Source organism: Salvelinus fontinalis, chromosome 37 (assembly GCF_029448725.1).
Source record: "Salvelinus fontinalis isolate EN_2023a chromosome 37, ASM2944872v1, whole genome shotgun sequence".
NCBI lineage: Eukaryota > Metazoa > Chordata > Actinopteri > Salmoniformes > Salmonidae > Salvelinus > Salvelinus fontinalis.
In genome coordinates this window covers 28,354,990-28,374,655 of record NC_074701.1, presented here as the reverse complement: position 1 = coordinate 28,374,655, position 19,666 = coordinate 28,354,990, and the positions used below count along the sequence as shown (strand labels likewise).

Below are 19,666 nucleotides of genomic sequence, written 5' to 3'. Positions count from 1 at the left end.
GAAAACCCCAAATGGTTCTCCAGTAGATTAAGAAAGGTTCATCCTTTGTTTAAAAATTGCCTTTTTACAGACTACAACTTCTCATTTCCGACTAATTGAAAAGGAATTGTTTAAAGTGTCGCCCTTTCTTAAAACAAGCCATACAAAACTGGTTACAATGTCAGTTTTATCCTCCAGAATAGATAACAAATATCACAAATGTTATGGTTAAACTCAAAATATACTGACTAATAAAAAAACTATTTATTGAAATTGTTTTTTAAATTGTATTATCTATTAATGATATTATGAATATAAATCGGTGGAGTTGTCACATATGCAGTTATCGAAAATATATGGGAATGTCTGCTCAATCCAAATTTACAACCAATTGATTGCAGCATTATCACAAAAATGGAGGCAAGCGGAAAAGGGAGAAGGTAGGGAACTTGTTTGCCTGCCATATATAAAAGATACAAATTGAAATAGAATGAATTGGCATATATAGAAAAATCTACCAGTTTCATCGTAGGACAAAAATGTTGACAGCTGCGCCATACAGGTTGCAAAATAAATGGGAAGAGATTTTCGATGTACCGATTCCATGGCACATGGTTTATGAACTGGTACAAAAAAAAACAACACTTGATTCAAGACTTCGAGTTTTTCAATTTAAATTATTATGCAAAATTCTTGCCACCAACAGAATCTCACACAACAATCTCAGCTCTGTAGCTTTTGCTGCATAGAGACAGAATCACTAGATAATTTATTCTGGTATTGCCCCTATGTAGCTGGTCTCTGGTCACAGGTATGTTTAAAAAAAAATCACAACATTCACTTAAAATGAACCTTACAAATAGCAGTGTTGGGCAATTTGGAAAGCCATGGTCAGTCAATAAATAATATAATAATATTTGTAGAAAAGGTTTTCATCTTTAGCTCACAATTTGTGGATACTATAAGATTAGAAAGGTTCAAAATGTATGTAAAACATCACAGCACAAATGAAAAATATATGGCACATGGAAACCAAACGAGGGTGGTCTATGGTGATAGGTGGGATGGTCTGAGAGTGGCTGAGGGTTGGGATTACAGAGCTTATGTTTGGTAATGTACTATTGTTATGTGATTGCTTTATATAAAAGTATGTATGCAAAATGTGTATGTAAAATGTACAGTACAAGTCAAAATGTTGGACACAGCTACTCATTCAAGGGTTTTGCTTTATTTTTTACAAATTTTCTACATTGTACACCAAAATACATCAAAACTATGAAATTACACACATGGAATCATGTAGTAACCAAAAATAAGTGTTAAACAAATCAGAATATTTGACAAGTAGCCACCCTTTGTCTTGACAGCTTTGTACACTCTTGGCATTCTATCAACCAGCTTCATGACGTAGTCACCTGGAATGCATTTCAATTAACAGGTGTGCCTTGTTAAAAGTCAATTTGTGGAATTTCTTAATGCGTTTGAGCCAATAGGTTGTGTTGTGACAAGGTAGGGGTGGTATACAGAAGATAGCCCTATTTGGTAAAATACCAAGTCCATATTATGGCAAGAACAGCTCAAATAAGCAAAGAGAAATGACAGTCCATCATTACTTTAAGACGTGAAGGTCAGTCAATCCAGAACATTTCAAGATTTTTGAAAGTTTCTTCAACTGCGGTCGCAAAAACCATCAAGCGCTATGATGAAACTGGCTCTCATGAGGACAGCCACAGGAAAGGAAGACCCAGAGTTACCACTGCTGCAGAGGATAAGTTCATTAGAGTTACCAGCCTCAGAAATTGCAGCCCAAATAAATGCTTCACACAGTTCAAGTAACAGACACATCTCAACATCAACTGTTCAGAGGAGACTGCGTGAATCAGGCCTTCATGGTCGAATTGCTACAAAGAAACCACTACTAAAGGACACCAATAATAAGAAGAGACTTACTTGGGCCAAGAAACACAAGCAATTGGCATTAGACTGGTGGAAATCTGTCCTTTGGTCTGATTAGTCCAAATATGAGATTTTTGGTTACAACCGTGTCTTTGTGAGATGCAGAGTAGGTGAACGGATGATCTCACATGTGTGGTTCTCACCGTGAAGCATGGAGGAGGTGTGATGGTGCTTTTCTGGTGACACTGGCTGTGATTTATTTAGAATTCAAGGCGCACTTAACCAGCATGGCTACCACAGCATTCTACAGTGATACGCCATCCCATCTGGTTTGCGCTTAGTGGGACTATCATTTGTTTTTCAATAGGACAATGACCCAACACACCACCAGGCTGTGTAAGGGCTATTTGGCCAAGAAGGAGAGTGATGGAGTGCTGCATCAGATGACTTGGCCTTCAATCACCCAACCTCAACCCAATTAAGATGGTTTGGGATGAGTTGGACTGCAGAGTGAAAGAAAAGCAGCGAACAAGTGCTCATCATATGTGGGAACTCCTTCAGGACTGTTGGAAAAGCATTCCAGGTAAAGCTCGTTGAGAGAATGCCAAGAGTGTACAAAGCTGTCAAAGGCAACAGGTGGCTACTTTGAGGAATCTATCATCTAAAATATATTTTGATTTGTTTAACACTTTTTTGGTTACTACATGATTCCATATGTGTTAGTTCATAGTGTTGATGTCTTCACTATTATTCTACAATGTAGAAAATAGTAAAAAAAATAAAGAAAAACCCTCGGATGGGTTCAACAAAATAATAATGAGGTTCTTTTCATTATATTTAAATTATGTTGCTCATACGGCACTAATCTGGTGAGCACCTTTGGAGCTCCACCCAAGCAAGGCATTTGATTGGTTTGATGTGTTGCGAGGCGTCACCGATTTCACCGGGTTCCGATCCATTGCAGAAATCAGCTAAAGACGGAACTTCCCCAGGCTTACTGTTTACGGAAGCCTGGTTCGCGACGAGGCTAGCGTGGAGCTAACCCATCACTTCTATCGGCTTTATGTAAACGTTCCACATTATGAAAAGTGCTATTGTGCATGAGCAGGAATACAAAAGACTACCACTAGAATGACTGTCAGAACCTTTTCAGTTGAAATACAATGAAGAAAATCATATAATTCCGATCTCAATCACATCCATTGCATATGTGCATACATGCATTTGTCAAATGAAATGTAAAAGCAACTCATTTTAAGTTAATGTGGGATGTATGGGAGCGTCAGAAGTGCACTGGGGCGGCAGGTAGCCTAGAGGTTAAAATGTTGCTGGTTCGAATCTCCAAGCCGACTAGATGAAACATCTGTCGATGTACCCTTGAGCAAGGCACTTAACCCTAATCGCTCCTGTAAGGCGCTCTGGAGAAGAGTGTTGACTAAAATGTAAATGTACTGTACCTGTGGCTGTAACGCACTGCAATGATGAGGCCCAACTGTAGGTGAGAAAAACAACACAGAACAGCGCTGATGCTACATGCCTTTATCTCTAGGTACAGCTTCAGTGCAAAATCATATTAGTTTTGTGTAAAGTTCTTACAGTTCCAAAAACAAAATCATAAGCTTAAAATGTAACTGTGTTTATTTGAAACTGTCTATGGACCATAATGTATTATTTTATTTCAATTAAAAAGACAGCTGCAAACTTTGTACAGGTTCAAAGACTAAGTTACTGTGAACCATAACCTATACACACTGATAAGATCAGTCCAAAAGAACACCATGGACATAATCTGGGCCAGATCTATTAACAGCTCTGATTTCTATGCTTCTCTGCTCTCCCCAAGCTAATAACAGTCCATCATATTTTGAAGCAGCTAGATCTGTTTTAGCAACTCATTCAGAGTATGACAATTCTATTTTTGCAACCATCCAACATCACCAAAGGGTCACCTATGGTCAGAGCTTTGTATGATTGTCTCTTGGTTACCTGCCAGACTTGGGACACAACATGGAATTCAGTCCAGTCATTGGGTACACACAGCAGACTATGACGCCAACCCATCTGGCCTAGATTTACCCAGACTGAGGCCCATAATCCACTCAAACTGCAGATGACTGAGCTGATTTCTCTCATTAGAATAGCATGTCGAATATAAAAGATGGTGTAACAAAGGCAGTGTTATGCTTTGTCCCTATGATGGTGTTGAGGGAGGTAACGTAAATCAAGACTGCCCTCTAGCTGTCACTAACCATCACAGTAAGATGGTAAACATGGTTAAAGCTAAAGACAGCTAATCAGTTGACATACACTAGCCTAAATCATAGTGCACATGGCCTTGTAAACTCACCTTCATGGCAGCTATGGCCTGGACAGTGAGTCCCAGCCTGGTAGGGGTGAGAGCAGCCAACATGGCGTTAAAACGTTTGCTCTTGTTCTGGACAGGAGAAGAGTACAGCCCATCTGCTGACACACAGCCAAACCTGGATTTGGAGGGTCATAAAACACATTGATGCTGCATACTGTACACAGCTAAGAATAATTTAATTGAGGACATATTCCAATAATGTCTGGAATGCATTCAACTTCCAAAGGCAGTTATAGAGAACTGTTTAATGACCCGGCTGTGGAGCACATGTACAGTCCACTCACTTGCTGAGCAGGTTCGTCCTCGGTATCCTGACATTGTCGAATATCAAGATGCCATTGTCAACCCCGTGTAAGCCTGGGACAACACACACAGCATGGCTAAGTTTCAAATGTTCAATGAAAATCCACATATTAATACACAACGGTGTGCATTTGTGACAAGAATGATTGTCTCACAGCATCATATTCATGTATTTGTCATACAGTTGGAAGAAGAATACTGCTTAGATGAAAAACAGGCCATTGAAAACTAGCTACCTTCTTTGTGCTTCATGTCAATGGCTGTCACTCCAGGATTCATGACTCCATGTCGGTCTCGGATTGGAACAATAAAACAGTGAGGACCTATGGGGATGAATAAAACATTTTAACACACACTAGTAAATGCACAGGGGCTGTTGCTAAACACAATCCATAGCAGACAGACTGTTGTATTGAGTGAGTCCCACCTTGGGAATCTCCATTGATGATGAGCTGAGCGAATACAGAAGCGTAATTCCCCTTCATGGAGTTTCCGATGTACATCTTCTGGGCATCCTCACACGGTGTGTGGATGATGAACTCCTGAAGGCCAAAAGAGGAATGGATAACTAAATATGATGATATTGATGCTTCTTTTGGACTCAATGAGTACAAGGATCAGTAAAGAAAGGCATGAAACACAGACGAAGAGGGAACATACTGTATGTACTAGATATGACCTGCACATTTCAAATACATATTGATGTAGTTTTGTAACACAATATTATCTAGTCCACTGTAATACGGACCACGTACAACAGACTATTTTGGGTATGTGGTATATTGTCCTCTGCACATAGTGTAACTAATTATGATACACTGTAACTAAAGTGGAATTTCATCCTAACCCAACTGACTGGTACAGTTGGTCCATGTTGAGTGGTGAAAAGAGGCCACTGCCGTGTTGAACCAAACAACTGTCCATCAGCTCAGAATTCCGCATGACCTCAATGGTGTCACTTGATTCGTGAGTGTGTTATGCATATTATTAAGCTGACCTGTGTAGATGGCTCGTAGCAGGCCTCTGTAAGGATTCCCCGGACGTTACTCCCATGACCCCTCTCTGTCATGGCAAACATCCCAGTGAACTCCGAATCCTGACAGAAGTTACACCCAGTCATTCAACCAAAACAATTAGGATGATGATTTGACAAAGAGTTAAAAATTAAAGGCTAAATCCATTGTTGTATCAGATAAATAACATCAAATGGCAATATGTGCTGTGGATGAATGAATGTGTATGGCGGAAAAAGCTATATACAAGTGCATGCATGGTATGAATGTAAAGACAAGAGGCAGACATTGAACAGAAGCTGTAAATGATCTGTTATATTACTTTGCATGTGAGCTGTGTGAGTGGCAGTGGACACATACCGTAACCGGGAGATACCATTTTTTCTTCTGACCAGGGCTTCCAAGGTTTGTGACTGCACCACCAAACAAGCCACAGACAACACCCAACTGTGGACCAGAGGGGAGAACACCAAAGAGCACTGTACAGACAGCGAGTACACACAGCTGACACAGTGTAATCATACATGGATTTGGTTATTTGGTTATGTAAATAAATGCCTATGACAAGCAGTGTGTGTGTGTGTTGGAGAAGTCAATTAGCATACCTTTACTCCAGTGGACATATCTGCAGAGCATATCAGTTCCGTGATACCCAAGCTCTTGGCTATGAAGCCTGGTTGTTTCTCTTTCATCTAAAACCCCTCAAGACATAAACACTCAGTTTCATAACTGAACAACACCCAGACAAACATTTGCAATGAGTGAGGTGTAAAATTGGTATCAGTTGAGGGGTCTAAGACTGAATTTGTTCACCTGATCTTTGAGGTGATGTCGCATTAGTGGCCTCGTTAAGATATACTCCAGTCTCTCCACCGTCAAATCTCTATTCTGGTCCAACGTGAGACCATAACTGTAGAATAAAGATGTATTACATTTTAGTATGTGACAGAATTTAACATGAACATTGAACTGAAAATGAACATCGCAGCGGGGAAATTAGCATTATTTTAATCCAGATGTGCGCGCAACGCGCAACAGCTGGCAGCCGCACAAGCCCTTTTCATAAAGCGATGGCATCGTGACATGATTTGCCATCCGCTGAAAACTGTAGATAGATACGTAAAAGAGCATGTCCTTAAACCTTAGCTACCACAGGATTAAGTCGTGATGATCAACATATGATAGAAAAGTTGGATAAAACCACCAGTAAGAGATCACGAACCTGCTAGTTCGAAAGGGCTCGCCTTGGGATATTTCTTCACGAATATGATCTTTGGTTTCCCAAAATTCACCATCGAGGTATCTTGCAAGACTACTTGGAGTAGATTTGTCAGCCATTGATGTCTCACATGTCCTCTCTTGTTGGGAAATATCCATTGTCAAGCGGAGCACACAGAACACAACCAGACACAACTGAAGATTGTCACTTTCACTGTCAACTTCCGCGTCCGGATGATGTCACTCGATGTGTAGCTGAAACGTGTACAAAATGATACATGGTTGCGATTACACAGGCAGCCAAATTCTGATAGTTTTCCACTAATTGGTCTTTTGACCAATCATCAGATCTTTTCACATGAGATATTTTTCAGAGCTGATCTGATTCCTCAAAACATCAATTTGTGTTCTTTTTTTTAATTGGGCTGTGTACACGCAGCAGTATCATACGTTTTTTTAATGTAAAATGTCTCTGTCAGCAAAATGAGAGAGAAAAGTGTTTGAGACAGACATGTAATGTTTATACTTGCCCAGAACTTGCTCATAAATATTGATGATATTGACGTGTATAGGTAAATGGGAACAATATAATCAACGATTCAATGAGTAAAAAAATAATTGCATGTAATGCACTGCATCATTTCATTAATGTCTCATCATAAAGTGCACTGAAACCAAGTCTGAAACCCAGGAATTTAAATTCAATTATGTTGTGTGACTTACACTCACTAGATGTCAGCAGAGAATAGACCATAGCCAACAAACTGCAAACGCTTGAGTAAATGCGGGATACAAAGTATATTGAAAGCAGGTGTGGTTCCTGAGTTAATTAAGCAATTAACATCCCTGGGCGGGCCATTATTTAGACTACCATGGCCTGACCCCATAAAATATAAACCACCTCAGTCACCAGATCTCAACCCAACTGAACACTTACGGGAGATTCGAGCTGTGCCTGAGACAGCGGTTTCCATCAACAAAGCACAAAATGTATCGTGGAAGAATGGTGTTGCATCCCTCCAATAGAGTTCCAGACACTTGTAGAATCTATGCCAAGGTACATTGAAGATGTTCTGGCCCAATGCCCTATTAAGACACTTTATGTTGGTGTTTCCTTTATTTTGGCAGTTAGCCTCTACCATACTGTACAGGTATGTGAACGCAGAGGTAGGTCTACTCTATGTTACAAAAACAGTCTATTTTTTAACATGGTATTTCTTGAGCTACTAAAATAAATGTATCAATGTGTAATGCTTGATTGTCCACAGTGGATATTAATAGATTGATTATCTGATTGACCAATTAACAGGGTGGTTGATTAACCAATATCTAGATATGTAGCTAGTAAAGATGCTTAGGCTTCATTTACACAGGCAGTCCAATTAAGATATTTTGCCAATTATTTGCATATCTGTTACCACAAGAGTTTGGTGGCACCTTAATTGGGGAGCACGTGGTAATGGCTGGAGCGGCATAGGTGGAACGGTATCAACAACAAACACATGGTTTCCATTCGCTCTGTTCCAGCCATTATTATGAGCCGTCCTTCCTTCATCAGCCTCCACTGTCTGACACCTATCTGATCTTTTGCCTAATGTGTAAACGGCAATAACAAAATCATGGAATCTGATCTTTTGAATCATGATCCTCCATATGTTGTCTCTGTCTGGATGCTAAGATGTGATTATTGCTTTTGCGCTGAAGTTTTTTGTTGTTGCACTTGACCTGCAATAACTTTTTTTTTTAAATAATATTTTAACCAACAGTTTCAGGAAATTGCATCTGTGTGCTACTAGAAATCTGTATATAATGATGAGATGCTCATGTCTCCAGCTTAACAATGGGAGTCGTTGTCTTGAAGGCAGGTGACAAGTTTAGGTCCAAAATAAGCTCATAGAAATGCGTTGGGCTTATTTTGGCGAGCGTGAAACCTCTCGCTTTGCCTCTTCCTCTCTGGTGCTACTTCAGAGGTTACATCAGTGTGAATGTGCACATCGGTCACATGTAAAACTGATTGTGTAGATCAGATATAGAAAGAAAATAAGATTTGGATTCTTAGGGTGGCTGTAAACACAGCCTTAGTCCCACGTTATGCAAGTACCAATGGCAAACAACTAAAACAGTATCAATAACAGGTAGCCTACAGTGCATTTGAACATTTTTGTTCTATATTGTACCGACTGGATATAGACATTCTTTTCACTAAATCAAAACGTGTTTCACGGATAATGGAAATTATCAACTAAGGGAAGAAATGGTGCAATCCCCAGTGTAGGCCCTCATACAGCACAAATATCAGACGATATATACCGTATCTATGGTGAATATCGCAATGTATACCGTATCTATGGTAAATATCACATCAGTAGGCTACCATAGTCTTAGTTTTTGAAAATTCCCTGTTTTGATTGTCACTCTTTACAATTAAGAATTTATGGAATGTTTTACTTTCAATTTAGACAGTCTCATCTTGGTCACCTTTTCCAAATGGAATAATTCTATTTGCTTTGAATCTAGTATTGTATGCATTGCAATCCAAGGGTTTTATTGCATGCAACTGGTCACATTGCTGGCCTGCAGTAAAGTAGGTTACCATATGATCTCTCAGGTGTTCTAGCAAGGACATTGAGCATATGATTATTATAGTTTGTCATGTGGCATGTCATTTGTAGAACTATACTTTTTGACACATTCCATTACTCTGAACTGAAAAGTACAACATCTTACACAGGTTGTTGGTGGCACCTTAATTGGGAAGGACGGGCATGTAGTAATGGCTGGAGCGGAATAAGTGGAACGGTATCACCATCAACGCATGGTTTCCGTGTGTTTGACATTCCATTCGCTCCATTCCAGCCATTTATGAGCCGTCCTCCCCTCAGTAGCCTCCACTGACATCTTGAAATATTGTAAAATGCATACAAGGCCGATATCAACTTTAATCAACAAACAGTGATATAAAAACAAGGATTACAAAATTTAAAAATCTATCATGAAGTCTGTCATTGTCATGTCGACTTTTTCTCATGCAGTGGAGACTGGTGGGAGGAGCTGTAAGAGAACAGGCTCATTGTAATGGAATTAATGGAACGGTATCAAACATCAAACATATGGAAACCATGTTTGACTCTGTTACATATAATCCTTTCCAACCATTACAAGGAGGCCATCCCTCTATAGCTACTCCCACCAGTCTCCACTCTTCTCATGTAACACTTCCACAAAAATGCCCTTCAATGGCTCCAGTGTAGAATAGCCAAGTGGAATAAAGTGTTTCTGTAGTAACAAGTGTTGCACCACCAAATACCTCATTGTGAATGTCAGTTTAGCTACTGCATACCAGCCTGCCTGTTTGGGTTGATCTTCCCTGTCAGTGTTTCCCTTGTGTCCTGTCTCAGCTCAGTAAGTGTTTGTCCAGTCTGCTGTCTACTTGCAGTACAGGTCATACTTTAGTTTGGCCCCCAGCGTAGTCCCTGCCAGGTGCTTCTTGAATGCTGTGTCCATCTCCTGGCTTTGGGCTGGGCTGAAATGGTTCTTCCAGTCCCCTACTTCACCTGGGGAGGAAATACCCATCAAAAACACATGAACACAACTAAAACACATGATCAATGTACAGCAAGAGCGACATAACATTTTCTAGTACTCTGTAGTTTGGACATAAAGCAAATTATCTATAGTTATTTTTAGATTACAGTTGACCTAGTCTTTAAGGTAGTGTGAGGTAGCCTACATATTGTAAAAAATATAACATAGTTGTATCACTTTGCTTGATGTTAAGATTACCTCAACTTTACACCTAAGACATGCAGTACTGTGAATGTACATGGTGAGTATGAAACATACAGTATATGGGTCTTTCCATGAAATGAGTCCCTTCTGCGTCCCCTTTGATATTTGAATTAGAGATTGAGCACCAATATTGGATTTTAAAAGCCTGATTCATTAAATAAAGTGCTCTATAATTTAGACCACATACAAAATTCAAATCTTTTTAAATATGAATAAAGACTTGTTAAACTGCAAAAATTCAGCATTTTCTGTGACTTCTTGGAAGATTTTAACCCACTTAACCCCAACATTTCTCCAAGTTTTCACCATTGTAAAGCCCTAGTTATTTTTCTTTCTTTTGACAAAGTCATTTGTGAAGATTATTATTTATTTCATGTGATTTAAGGAGAAAAAAATGTAAACCGTCCCTCATTTTAAGGTCAGCCCTATTACATGAACTGAACTCTCGTTTTAATATGGTGAAACTATTCCTATTTTTTTACTAAAAGGAACATTGAACATCTAGTCAAATCACAGTGTAAACGCAGGGGAGCCTGTTCTGCTCTTTTAAGCCATTTTCTTATGTTTTGTGGTAGGAAACTGAGTGGGTTGAGCATAACATGTAAACATTAGGCAGGCTAGAAATGTTTTAACAATTAATTTTTTGGGGAAATTTGCATTCAATTGTCCCTCCCTGTTGCAGACAACAAGCTTCCATTCCCCCTGTCATAAGGCGATTTATGGCTGATTTGAAATCATCAACCCTGTAACTTTTTTGGCACTTAATAATTCATTCAACCTATAGGAGGTCAGTATGACAATGCTTTCTTTCCCTGGAAAGGACAACGGTTGTTTAAGGATAGAGGACCAGGAGACCGGAGACATGAGTCTGTATTCATAGTCAACATACATCATATCAAGTGTTTGTTTGTCTCACCATAATCCCACAATTTCTGTCTCCAGTGGGTAGGATTAAACAAACTCTGGAACAAAGCTCCCTCTATCCACATACAGCGCTCTTTCTCTCTCTTGCTCCCTCTGTCACTCTCACGCACACACACACCTTTCCTGAAGAAGACGTTGGCCATCTGGCCTTGTGAGGCCTTGGAGCTCTCCTTCATAGCATTGAAGGTGCTCTCCTCTGCGATGGTCTGGACTTGGGTATCACTAAGACTGAAACCAAAGAACTCAGAGACCCTTTGCACACCTTCACTCAGGTCCTGTGTGGGTCACAATTAACATGACAGAATGTAAATGACAGAAAGCAGACCGATCAAAACTAATGTCTGTAATCAAAAAGAAAGGAATACTTGATACCTGTTTTAACTCCTCAAAGGTGACTATCATCACGTTAGGGTCATCCATTCTCCTCTCCCAGCCAAGTACATGGTCAAAATATGAACCCCAGGGAACTAGGAATAGGACATTACTATTCAGGTGAGGCTTTGTACTGTATAGGTACAAATCTTACTGTAATACAACTGACTCAAGTTATACTTTCGTATAAAGCAAACTCCAACATATAAACCCAATTTTCATAAGGGCTATTCACTTTAGGTACCTTTTCCACTCATAAACTCTGAGAAGAAGCAGTCCCAGGACTTTGCAGTGGGTAGCACTGGGTTCTTGTTGGAGAAGTGATAAAAAGAGACCACTGTGTCTTTCGGGTTCCTGAATATCACCAGCATCTGTTTTTGATCAACAGAAGACCATGATTATGACAACAGTATATTTTATAGATTGATCCAGGACATTCTTTAAAGTTTATATCCTGAGTGTAACGTCTGCTTCCAACTCACACCCTAAAACACGTAGATCCCCAGCTCACTTTCCAGCTCACACTCTCAAACGCCTAGATCCCCTGAACGCCGCTCACTCTCCAGATCCTAATCACCTGAATTCTAATCACCTGTTCACACACCTGTATGTTATTATCACACACTTCAGTTCAGTTCTTTGCACCCCATCACTGTGAGGTATTGTTTGTTTTGTGACATGTCTTTCTCTGTGATTTATGCCTCCCGTGTATGATAGTTTTTGCCTGCCTCACTAACGATGCCTTTTTTGGGGGCTATTCCCTGCCTGTACTTTAGCCTGTTATCTACTTATTGCCTGATCTCCTGGACTACATTACTAGCCTTTTCCCTGCCTATACTGTTGGCTTTGGACCCCCTTTGTATGACCTTCTGCCTGCCCTGGACCCAGCTACCTGCCTCCTCCTGTGGTTCTTTTAAATAAACACCTGCTGCTCCCTGTGCTTGAAACCAGCTCTCTGTCTCCCCTTGTGTCCATTACACTGAGGGAAGGGGAGGGCAGAGTTATGGTGAGTTGTGAGACACACTGTATTGCAAATTGGAGGTTTTATATTTCAGTGTAGCATAGTTACTGTCTGCTGAAAAGTGTCCTAAGTGTGTATGCTATTTGATTAATCTGTCTACCATGTACTCTGTACAGTGTGATTTGCAGTGTATGTATCTGTCTGTGTGGTACGCTCTCTGCTGTGGCTGCCTCTGCAGAGAAACACTAGCTGACATACTACACAGGAAAAGCTTTCACTCTTATACAACAGGGGAATTACAAGTTGCTGTTTGGAGGAAGTTGTGATGGAATTTTGTATAAGAAGATGAACTACTGTGGAGCATTAAAAAAACAGCTGTTGTGAGTTCCACAACAACACCTATGTTCTGGTTGAAAGTACATACCTTTGTTTTCTTTGTGGTGAAGGATTCAGGAATGTTATCTGGGTGCATGTGTGTCCCCAGAAATCTAGGGGACGGTGCTTGGTGAATAACCTGCGAGATAGATAGACAAGGTGTCCATTTAACTCTACGTGAGCCATGGTATGCTGTTGCTCTAACGCTCATCTAAGCAGACACTGTGCAAACAGGCATGTTATATAATTTTAGGCACAGGAGCTCGCAAGTTTAGTGAACAAACTCTTCACTCCTGTCCTGACACAGATGGCCATACAAAACACTTTTATATGAATGAATCTCACTATATCCTCCACAGTTAATTGCATTCAATGTGAGAATCACTGGTGTATACTGTAGCTAGACCCGTCTTCTTGGATGAGCTCAAGCTGTGCTAGCATTTACACACACAGAGGCTGAGGCCACTCACTGAACATGTGTTAGTAATTCACTTAACATTCACTAACTGGCCTTATTGGATCACAGCATTATTGCAACACCTGCATGTAATTATTGTGGCCAGTTACAGAACAGCAAAACGACATGACTATTTAGCGGGTGGGGATCTGTGAAACTCACTCCTCAGCCTGAATTGTCTCAACTTGCGCTGCAGACTAGATAGACGCATCGGGAGGGTGGTCACATGTGTTTGCGAGGCAGACGTTCTGAGTTCGAGCCTCGGTATGCGCCGACTCAGGAGAGAGCGGCACTCGCTAAGCAAGCAGCGTGACGTCCTTTACACCTAGCTGTATATACATTCTGTCTTGAAAACCTACTTTATAGACCTAAAGTTAGCTGAACACCTCCCAATATAACTATAGAACCTCTTTAGACTATAGGGGATCTGTGCATTAGTGAACCAAACAACCCATAAACAGGATTTCCAATGAACTACACCTGTCGTATTTCTATATTTGATTTATTTGAGGCAGACAAACCTGCAGTGTTGCTAAAGCTACAGGAAGTCAACCAGTATTGCACAAACCTGCAGCATTTCGGTCCCAAAGAACTCCATCAATGGAGGGAATTTGGACTCTGCTTTCTCACCAGTTGCTTGTGCTATTATTTTACGCAGCACCGCCACCATCCAATTAAAACCTGCCAGACACAGAGAACATTCAGGTCCATTTACGTTTTTCAATTTACGCAGAGGGATCGGGAATAGAGAGGTATATATATTTGATATTCTTCTAAAAGTGTCATCACATTTAACCATGAGACGAGAGAGTTATTATTGCATTATGCCAAAATATTTGTAATATCAGGGTCAATCCTATTCAGATATTGAGTCTAGTCATGGATGAAAAACCAGTCTCCATTGAAAGTGCATTTTAGTCCAGGACTAGGCTTAATCTGGATCTAGGAAACCAGCCCCTAGTGTTTTGTATGATCCATAAAATGGTTTCAGCAATAGTAGTACAGCGTCCCTGGAGCAAATTAGGATTAAGTGCCTTGCTCAAGGGCACAGACAGATGTTTCGCCATGTTTACTCAGGTATTCAAACCAGCAACCTTTTGGTTACTGGCCCAATGCTTTAACCACTAGGCTACCGGCCACCCAGCAGGTACATGACCACATAAACCATGTTTATGTCATATGCAGATTATTATAGAAACATGGGGCTTTCTCCCCATACAGGGCCCATAGAGTTAGATAGAGGACTCATCTTTGTATCTGTGCCATTATGGTGTCTGTGACAGCTTCAACAACGCTGCCCATGCTATCTCCATTTGAAAGTAGTACTTTTTTAAAATTATTTTGTGTTTGAAAAAAGCGTAAAGCTGATATTGGGGATTTACCTCCACTTGCATTATTTCATTATATTAAATTGACTGCATTATATGTGCGTGTTCAGTTATGTTGATAGTGTCAAATAAGTACATGTACTGTAGGGAGAGGGATGTCTCTGTACAGCAGAGAGATGGATGAATCTCCTCATATGGAAAACCTGTGTGACTGACTTGGACCCCTTGGTTTTGTTTGTCCACCCGCATCTTGAGGATTGACCACAAGTTCTCAATGGGATTAAGGTTTGGGGAGTTACCTGTCCATGGACCCAAAATATCAATGTTTTGTTCCCCGAGCCACTTGGTTATCACTTTTGCCTTATGGCAAGGTGCTCCACCATGCTGGAAAAGTCATTGTTCGTCACCAAACTGTTCCTGGATGGTTGGGAGAAGTTGCTCTCGGAGGACGTGTTGGTACCATTCTTTATTCATGGCTGTGTTCTTAGGCAAAATTGTGAGTGAGCCCACTCCCTTGGCTGAGAAGCAACCCCACACATGAATGGTCTCAGGATGCTTTACTGTTGGCATGACACAGGACTGATGGTAGCGCTCACCTTGTCTTCTCCGGACAAGCTTTTTTCCGGATGCCCCAAACAATCGGAAAGGAGATTCATCAGAGAAAATGACTTTACCCCAGTCCTCAGCAGTCCAATCCCTGTACCTTTTGCAGAATATCAGTCTGTCCCTGATGTTTTTCCTGGAGAGAAGTGGCTTCTTTGCTGCCCTTGACACCAGGCCATCCTCCAAAAGTCTTTGCCTCACTGTACGTGCAGATGCACTCACACCTGCCTGCTGCCATTCCTGAGCAAGCTCTGTACTGGTGGTGCCCCGATCCCACAGCTGAATCAACTTTAGGAGACAGTCCTGACGCTTGCTGGACTTTCTTTGGCGCTGAAGCCTTCTTCACAACAATTGAACCGCTCTCCTTGAAGTTCTTGATAATCCGATAAATGGTTGATTTAGGTGCAGTCTTAATGGCAGCAATATCCTTGCCTGTGAAGCCATTTTTGTGCAAAGCAATGATGACGGCACGTGTTTCCTTGCAGGTAACCATGGATGACAGAGGAAGAACAATGATTCCAAACACCACCCTCCTTTTGAAGCTTCCTGTCTGTTATTCAAATCAGCATGACAATCAGCATGACAGAGTGATCTCCAGCCTTGTCCTTGTCAACACTCACGCCTGTGTTAACAAGAGAATCACTGACATGATGTCAGCTGGTCCTTTTGTGGCAGGGCTGAAATGCAGTGGAAATGTTTTTTGGGGATTCAGTTCAGTTGTATGGCAAAGAGGGACTTTGCAATTCATCTGATCACTCTTCATAACATTCTGGAGTATATGCAAATTGCCACCATACAAACTCAGGCAGCAGACTTTGTGAAAATTAATATTTGTGTCATTCTCAACATTTGGCCACGACTGTACTTACAAGTAATATGCAGGCTCTATTATGTTTAATCTTAGGTACCTTTAGTCATGTAGTTTACTAATTTCTGTTTTCCTATGACAGTGTCGAAGTAGGAACATGACCTGTCCAGTAGATGGCTAGGTGTAGGTCTATTAAAAGCACTGAAAATCCAGATTCTGTGATCTTGATATTGTGGTGTCTGGATCAAAATGATCTTAGTCCGATCCTTAAAAAAAACATTCTCAAAATCAACCAGATTGATCTGATCCTGGATTGCAAAAAAAAAGAGGATTACACAATCCTTATTCTACATATTAAACGTTGCATAAATAGTGTGTTGGGGGATGGCTACTGTGACAGCAAAAAATAAATTTCCTTTGTTATGATATAAAGAGCTATTCAAAGGGACTTTTATTTTTGAAAGTTCCTTTACGATTGATGTTGTATAAACATTTTATGTGTGTGTGTGTGTGCATTTCAATGTGTGCTTGTGTGTGTTTGTAAGAGTGTGCATGGGTTTGTGTGTGTGTTAGCGAAAGGTGGAGGGTAGTATGTGTATTAAAATTAGGGAAGTCTTACGTGACGCATAGATTTTGGAATGCTATTACATGATCGGTTGAAGTTACTACAGTATCTATTTAAAAATGTTTACAAGATATTACATAAACCGGTTTTATGACATCATAAATCGAAAAGTTAACATTTAGACATTAACCAGTGTTATTACATTAACCGTTGTTACAAGGTATTACATTAACCTGTGTTATTACATTAACCGTTGTTACAAGGTATTACATCAACCGGTGTCATTACATTAACCTGTGTTATTACATTAACCGTTGTTACAAGGTATTACATTAACCGGTGTTATTACATTAACCATTGTTACAAGGTATTACATTAACCTGTGTTTTTACATTAACCATTGTTACAAGGTATTACATTAACCTGTGTTATTACATTAACCTGTGTTATTACATTAACCGTTGTTACAAGGTATTACATTAACCTGTGTTATTACATTAACCGTTGTTACAAGGTATTACATTAACCTGTGTTATTACATTAACCGTTGTTACAAGGGTGCCTCTCTGCCAGCGTGCAGAGCGGTGTGTGTTTAATTCAACATTCCTCAACACTGATTACCTTATCACTCTATAGTGTGCAGAGGAAAGAGCTGACAAAGCTGCAAAACTGGGTTGTTTTGACAAGGTTAAAACCAGAAACAGACTTTATTGCAACCCTTTTTGCCTGACAGGGAGGGCCTACCCCAAAAGAAAGCACACAGATTATATTCTGCAAGTCCAAACATTGAGGCCCATCCATTGTGAAACTGAATTTTAGATAACTTCAAACCCAGTTAGCAAGTCAAATACCTTTTGTCTGTCTCCTTTTTAAATACACAGCAAGACAAAATATCATAGGCTATGAGCTATGTGTAAGACACTATGAGTAAGTTTCATTACCCCAATTGTATTTTGAACTTGAACTTTGAGCCTATTATAAAAAAAAGTGCTATCTCGAACCTTAACCTTTTACTGCAGTGGGCTAAATCATGGTCATACAGCGTTTTTTGGTAGTCTTAAATCTACTTTGAGACAAAAGTATACACCTCATACATTGTTATGGGCTTACCTGGAGCCAAAAAAGGTTCTACTTGGAACAAAAAAGGGGTTTTCTATGGGGACAGCCGAAGAACCCTTTTAGAACCCTTTTTTTCTAAGCGTGTACAGTAGGTATAGGCAGAGAGTAGACTAGTAAAGACCAAGTGGAACACTCCTTTTTCCACTGATGAAACTTGATATAATAAGCTAGTCAGTGACTATTAGAAAACATAAATGCATAAGCAAGATGCTCATTGCCAAAGGATGTCTCTCAAGGAACTAACTACACATGACTTTACTAATGCACATTCTTCTGACCATCTAAATACAGTTTTTCCATATTTAAATATTTTTTGACTTACCACATTTGGGATATGCAACTAACATGACATCATCTGCTCTTGCTTCCAGCCTCTCCATAGCCTTCAGGTTCTCCTCTGGACTCATGAGGACAGGGTACAGCACTCCATTATATCTGTACAACTTATCCTCCTCCTTCATATCTTTAGCCAGTTCCATTTTGGACTGGATTTTGGCTAAGAAAGAACTGCTCATTTTGTATAATCCTGGAGAAAATCTCAAGCTTGAATCTTTTCAGTTTACACCTCCAGTGAAATTGTTCAGCTGGACTGCCACAAGCTCCACTCTGAGTGTGGGTATGTGTGAATATGGTTGTGTGTGAGAGTGAGTATAGTAAGAGGAGAAAGAGGTGTGTCCTTCAGATAAAGCTTGCATGAGAAGCAGGAGTTTCCTGGTTTCTGTAGGGGTGTTGAGAAGATCTGGTTTCCTGTGTGTGATATCTCAGATGTTGAAATGTCCTCCCATGAGTGTTTATATAAACCATTCATATGTGCAGGAATTCCCCTTAGAATCTAGTGGCCCCTATAGCTTCATCCACTCAAAACTAAAGTAAATACTGTTGGCTCATTCACATTTCTCACTGTCACTTGATTAACCGTTTCTGTACAATGTGACTACTCATGCCCAGAAATAAGCAAATAAGCTTCCTCTCTGGCCTCCCTCTTGACATGGTGCCACCAAATCAAACACACCCAGTGGGACATAAATCATGGCGTGTGATCAGACTTCACATTTCCCCATACTCTTAATGGAAATTAATAATCTCTGTATAATAATGCTTTTGGAAATGAGGCCCATTCAACAGTGCCGGTAATAGACAAGGTCATGGGGTAAATAAATAAAATGGGAGGTTTTAGTTAGATGTTTTACTGCAGAGCGTATCCTGCTGGGATCTTGGTATGCATACGTCATTAATTCTAGCTTTTATTGTAGGTTATTGGACTACTCCTTACTGAGACAGCTGCTGGTAATACAGGGGAAATAAGGACAACCCATCAACCCCTAAAAGCCCAAAACAGAGGAGACAGAGAAGATGTGATTGCATCTCTAGAGCAGAATGTTTTTTGTGTTGCTTATATAGGCCTAGTTCTATGTGGCATGGGCTTTGTGATGAAAGTGTGCATTGGATGAGATGTTAACATGATGTGATATGTTATGACTGGGGTTATTCTGACCCTCTCCCATCGACGAGGCCAATACCCTTTTCCTGCATGACTTAGAGGTTGCATATACTGTATACCACCTACCTATACAGAGCACTATAATGGAAC

The 19,666-nt window shown here is 40.2% G+C and overlaps 2 protein-coding genes across 4 annotated transcripts in view; both read right to left on the bottom strand.

The window, feature by feature from the left end:
• acoxl (acyl-CoA oxidase-like) overlaps positions 1-7,008 on the bottom strand; it is a 48,484-nt gene extending 41,476 nt beyond the window's left edge. For 2 of the 3 annotated variants that reach the window (XM_055902671.1, XM_055902673.1), the window contains exons 1-10: positions 6,779-7,008; positions 6,370-6,466; positions 6,162-6,248; positions 5,917-6,003; positions 5,541-5,639; positions 4,971-5,085; positions 4,780-4,866; positions 4,525-4,597; positions 4,223-4,355; positions 3,333-3,367 (exon numbers count right to left, since the gene is read on the bottom strand). In XM_055902671.1, the coding sequence (XP_055758646.1) occupies positions 3,333-3,367; positions 4,223-4,355; positions 4,525-4,597; positions 4,780-4,866; positions 4,971-5,085; positions 5,541-5,639; positions 5,917-6,003; positions 6,162-6,248; positions 6,370-6,466; positions 6,779-6,933 (968 nt within the window). In that variant the 5' untranslated portion in view covers positions 6,934-7,008. Of the gene's footprint in view, positions 1-3,332; positions 3,368-4,222; positions 4,356-4,524; positions 4,598-4,779; positions 4,867-4,970; positions 5,086-5,540; positions 5,640-5,916; positions 6,004-6,161; positions 6,258-6,369; positions 6,467-6,778 lie in introns of those variants that run through there. The other variant, XM_055902674.1, reaches the window with a different exon arrangement.
• Positions 7,009-9,693: 2,685 nt separating this feature from the next.
• Positions 9,694-18,696, bottom strand: LOC129836465 (sulfotransferase 6B1-like). The gene is made up of 7 exons (XM_055902670.1): positions 18,398-18,696; positions 14,221-14,333; positions 13,245-13,334; positions 12,104-12,230; positions 11,860-11,954; positions 11,606-11,762; positions 9,694-10,328 (listed from the first exon to the last, which is right to left on the bottom strand). The coding sequence occupies exons 1-7, from the start codon at positions 18,588-18,590 to the stop codon at positions 10,201-10,203; spliced, it is 903 nt and encodes a 300-aa protein (XP_055758645.1). The 5' UTR covers positions 18,591-18,696; the 3' UTR covers positions 9,694-10,200.
• Positions 18,697-19,666: the final 970 nt, after the last annotated feature.

Coding starts and splice junctions, on each gene's coding strand:
- LOC129836465 (XM_055902670.1), bottom strand. CDS start 18,590: ATGAGCAGTTCTTTCTTAGCCAAAATCCAGTCCAAAATGGAACTGGCT. Junction 13,335..14,220: donor TTGGGACCGAAATGCTGCAG/GTTTGTGCAATA, acceptor TCTATCTCGCAG/GTTATTCACCAAGCACCGTC. Junction 10,329..11,605: donor CAACGTCTTCTTCAGGAAAG/GTGTGTGTGTGC, acceptor TTTCCTCCCCAG/GTGAAGTAGGGGACTGGAAG.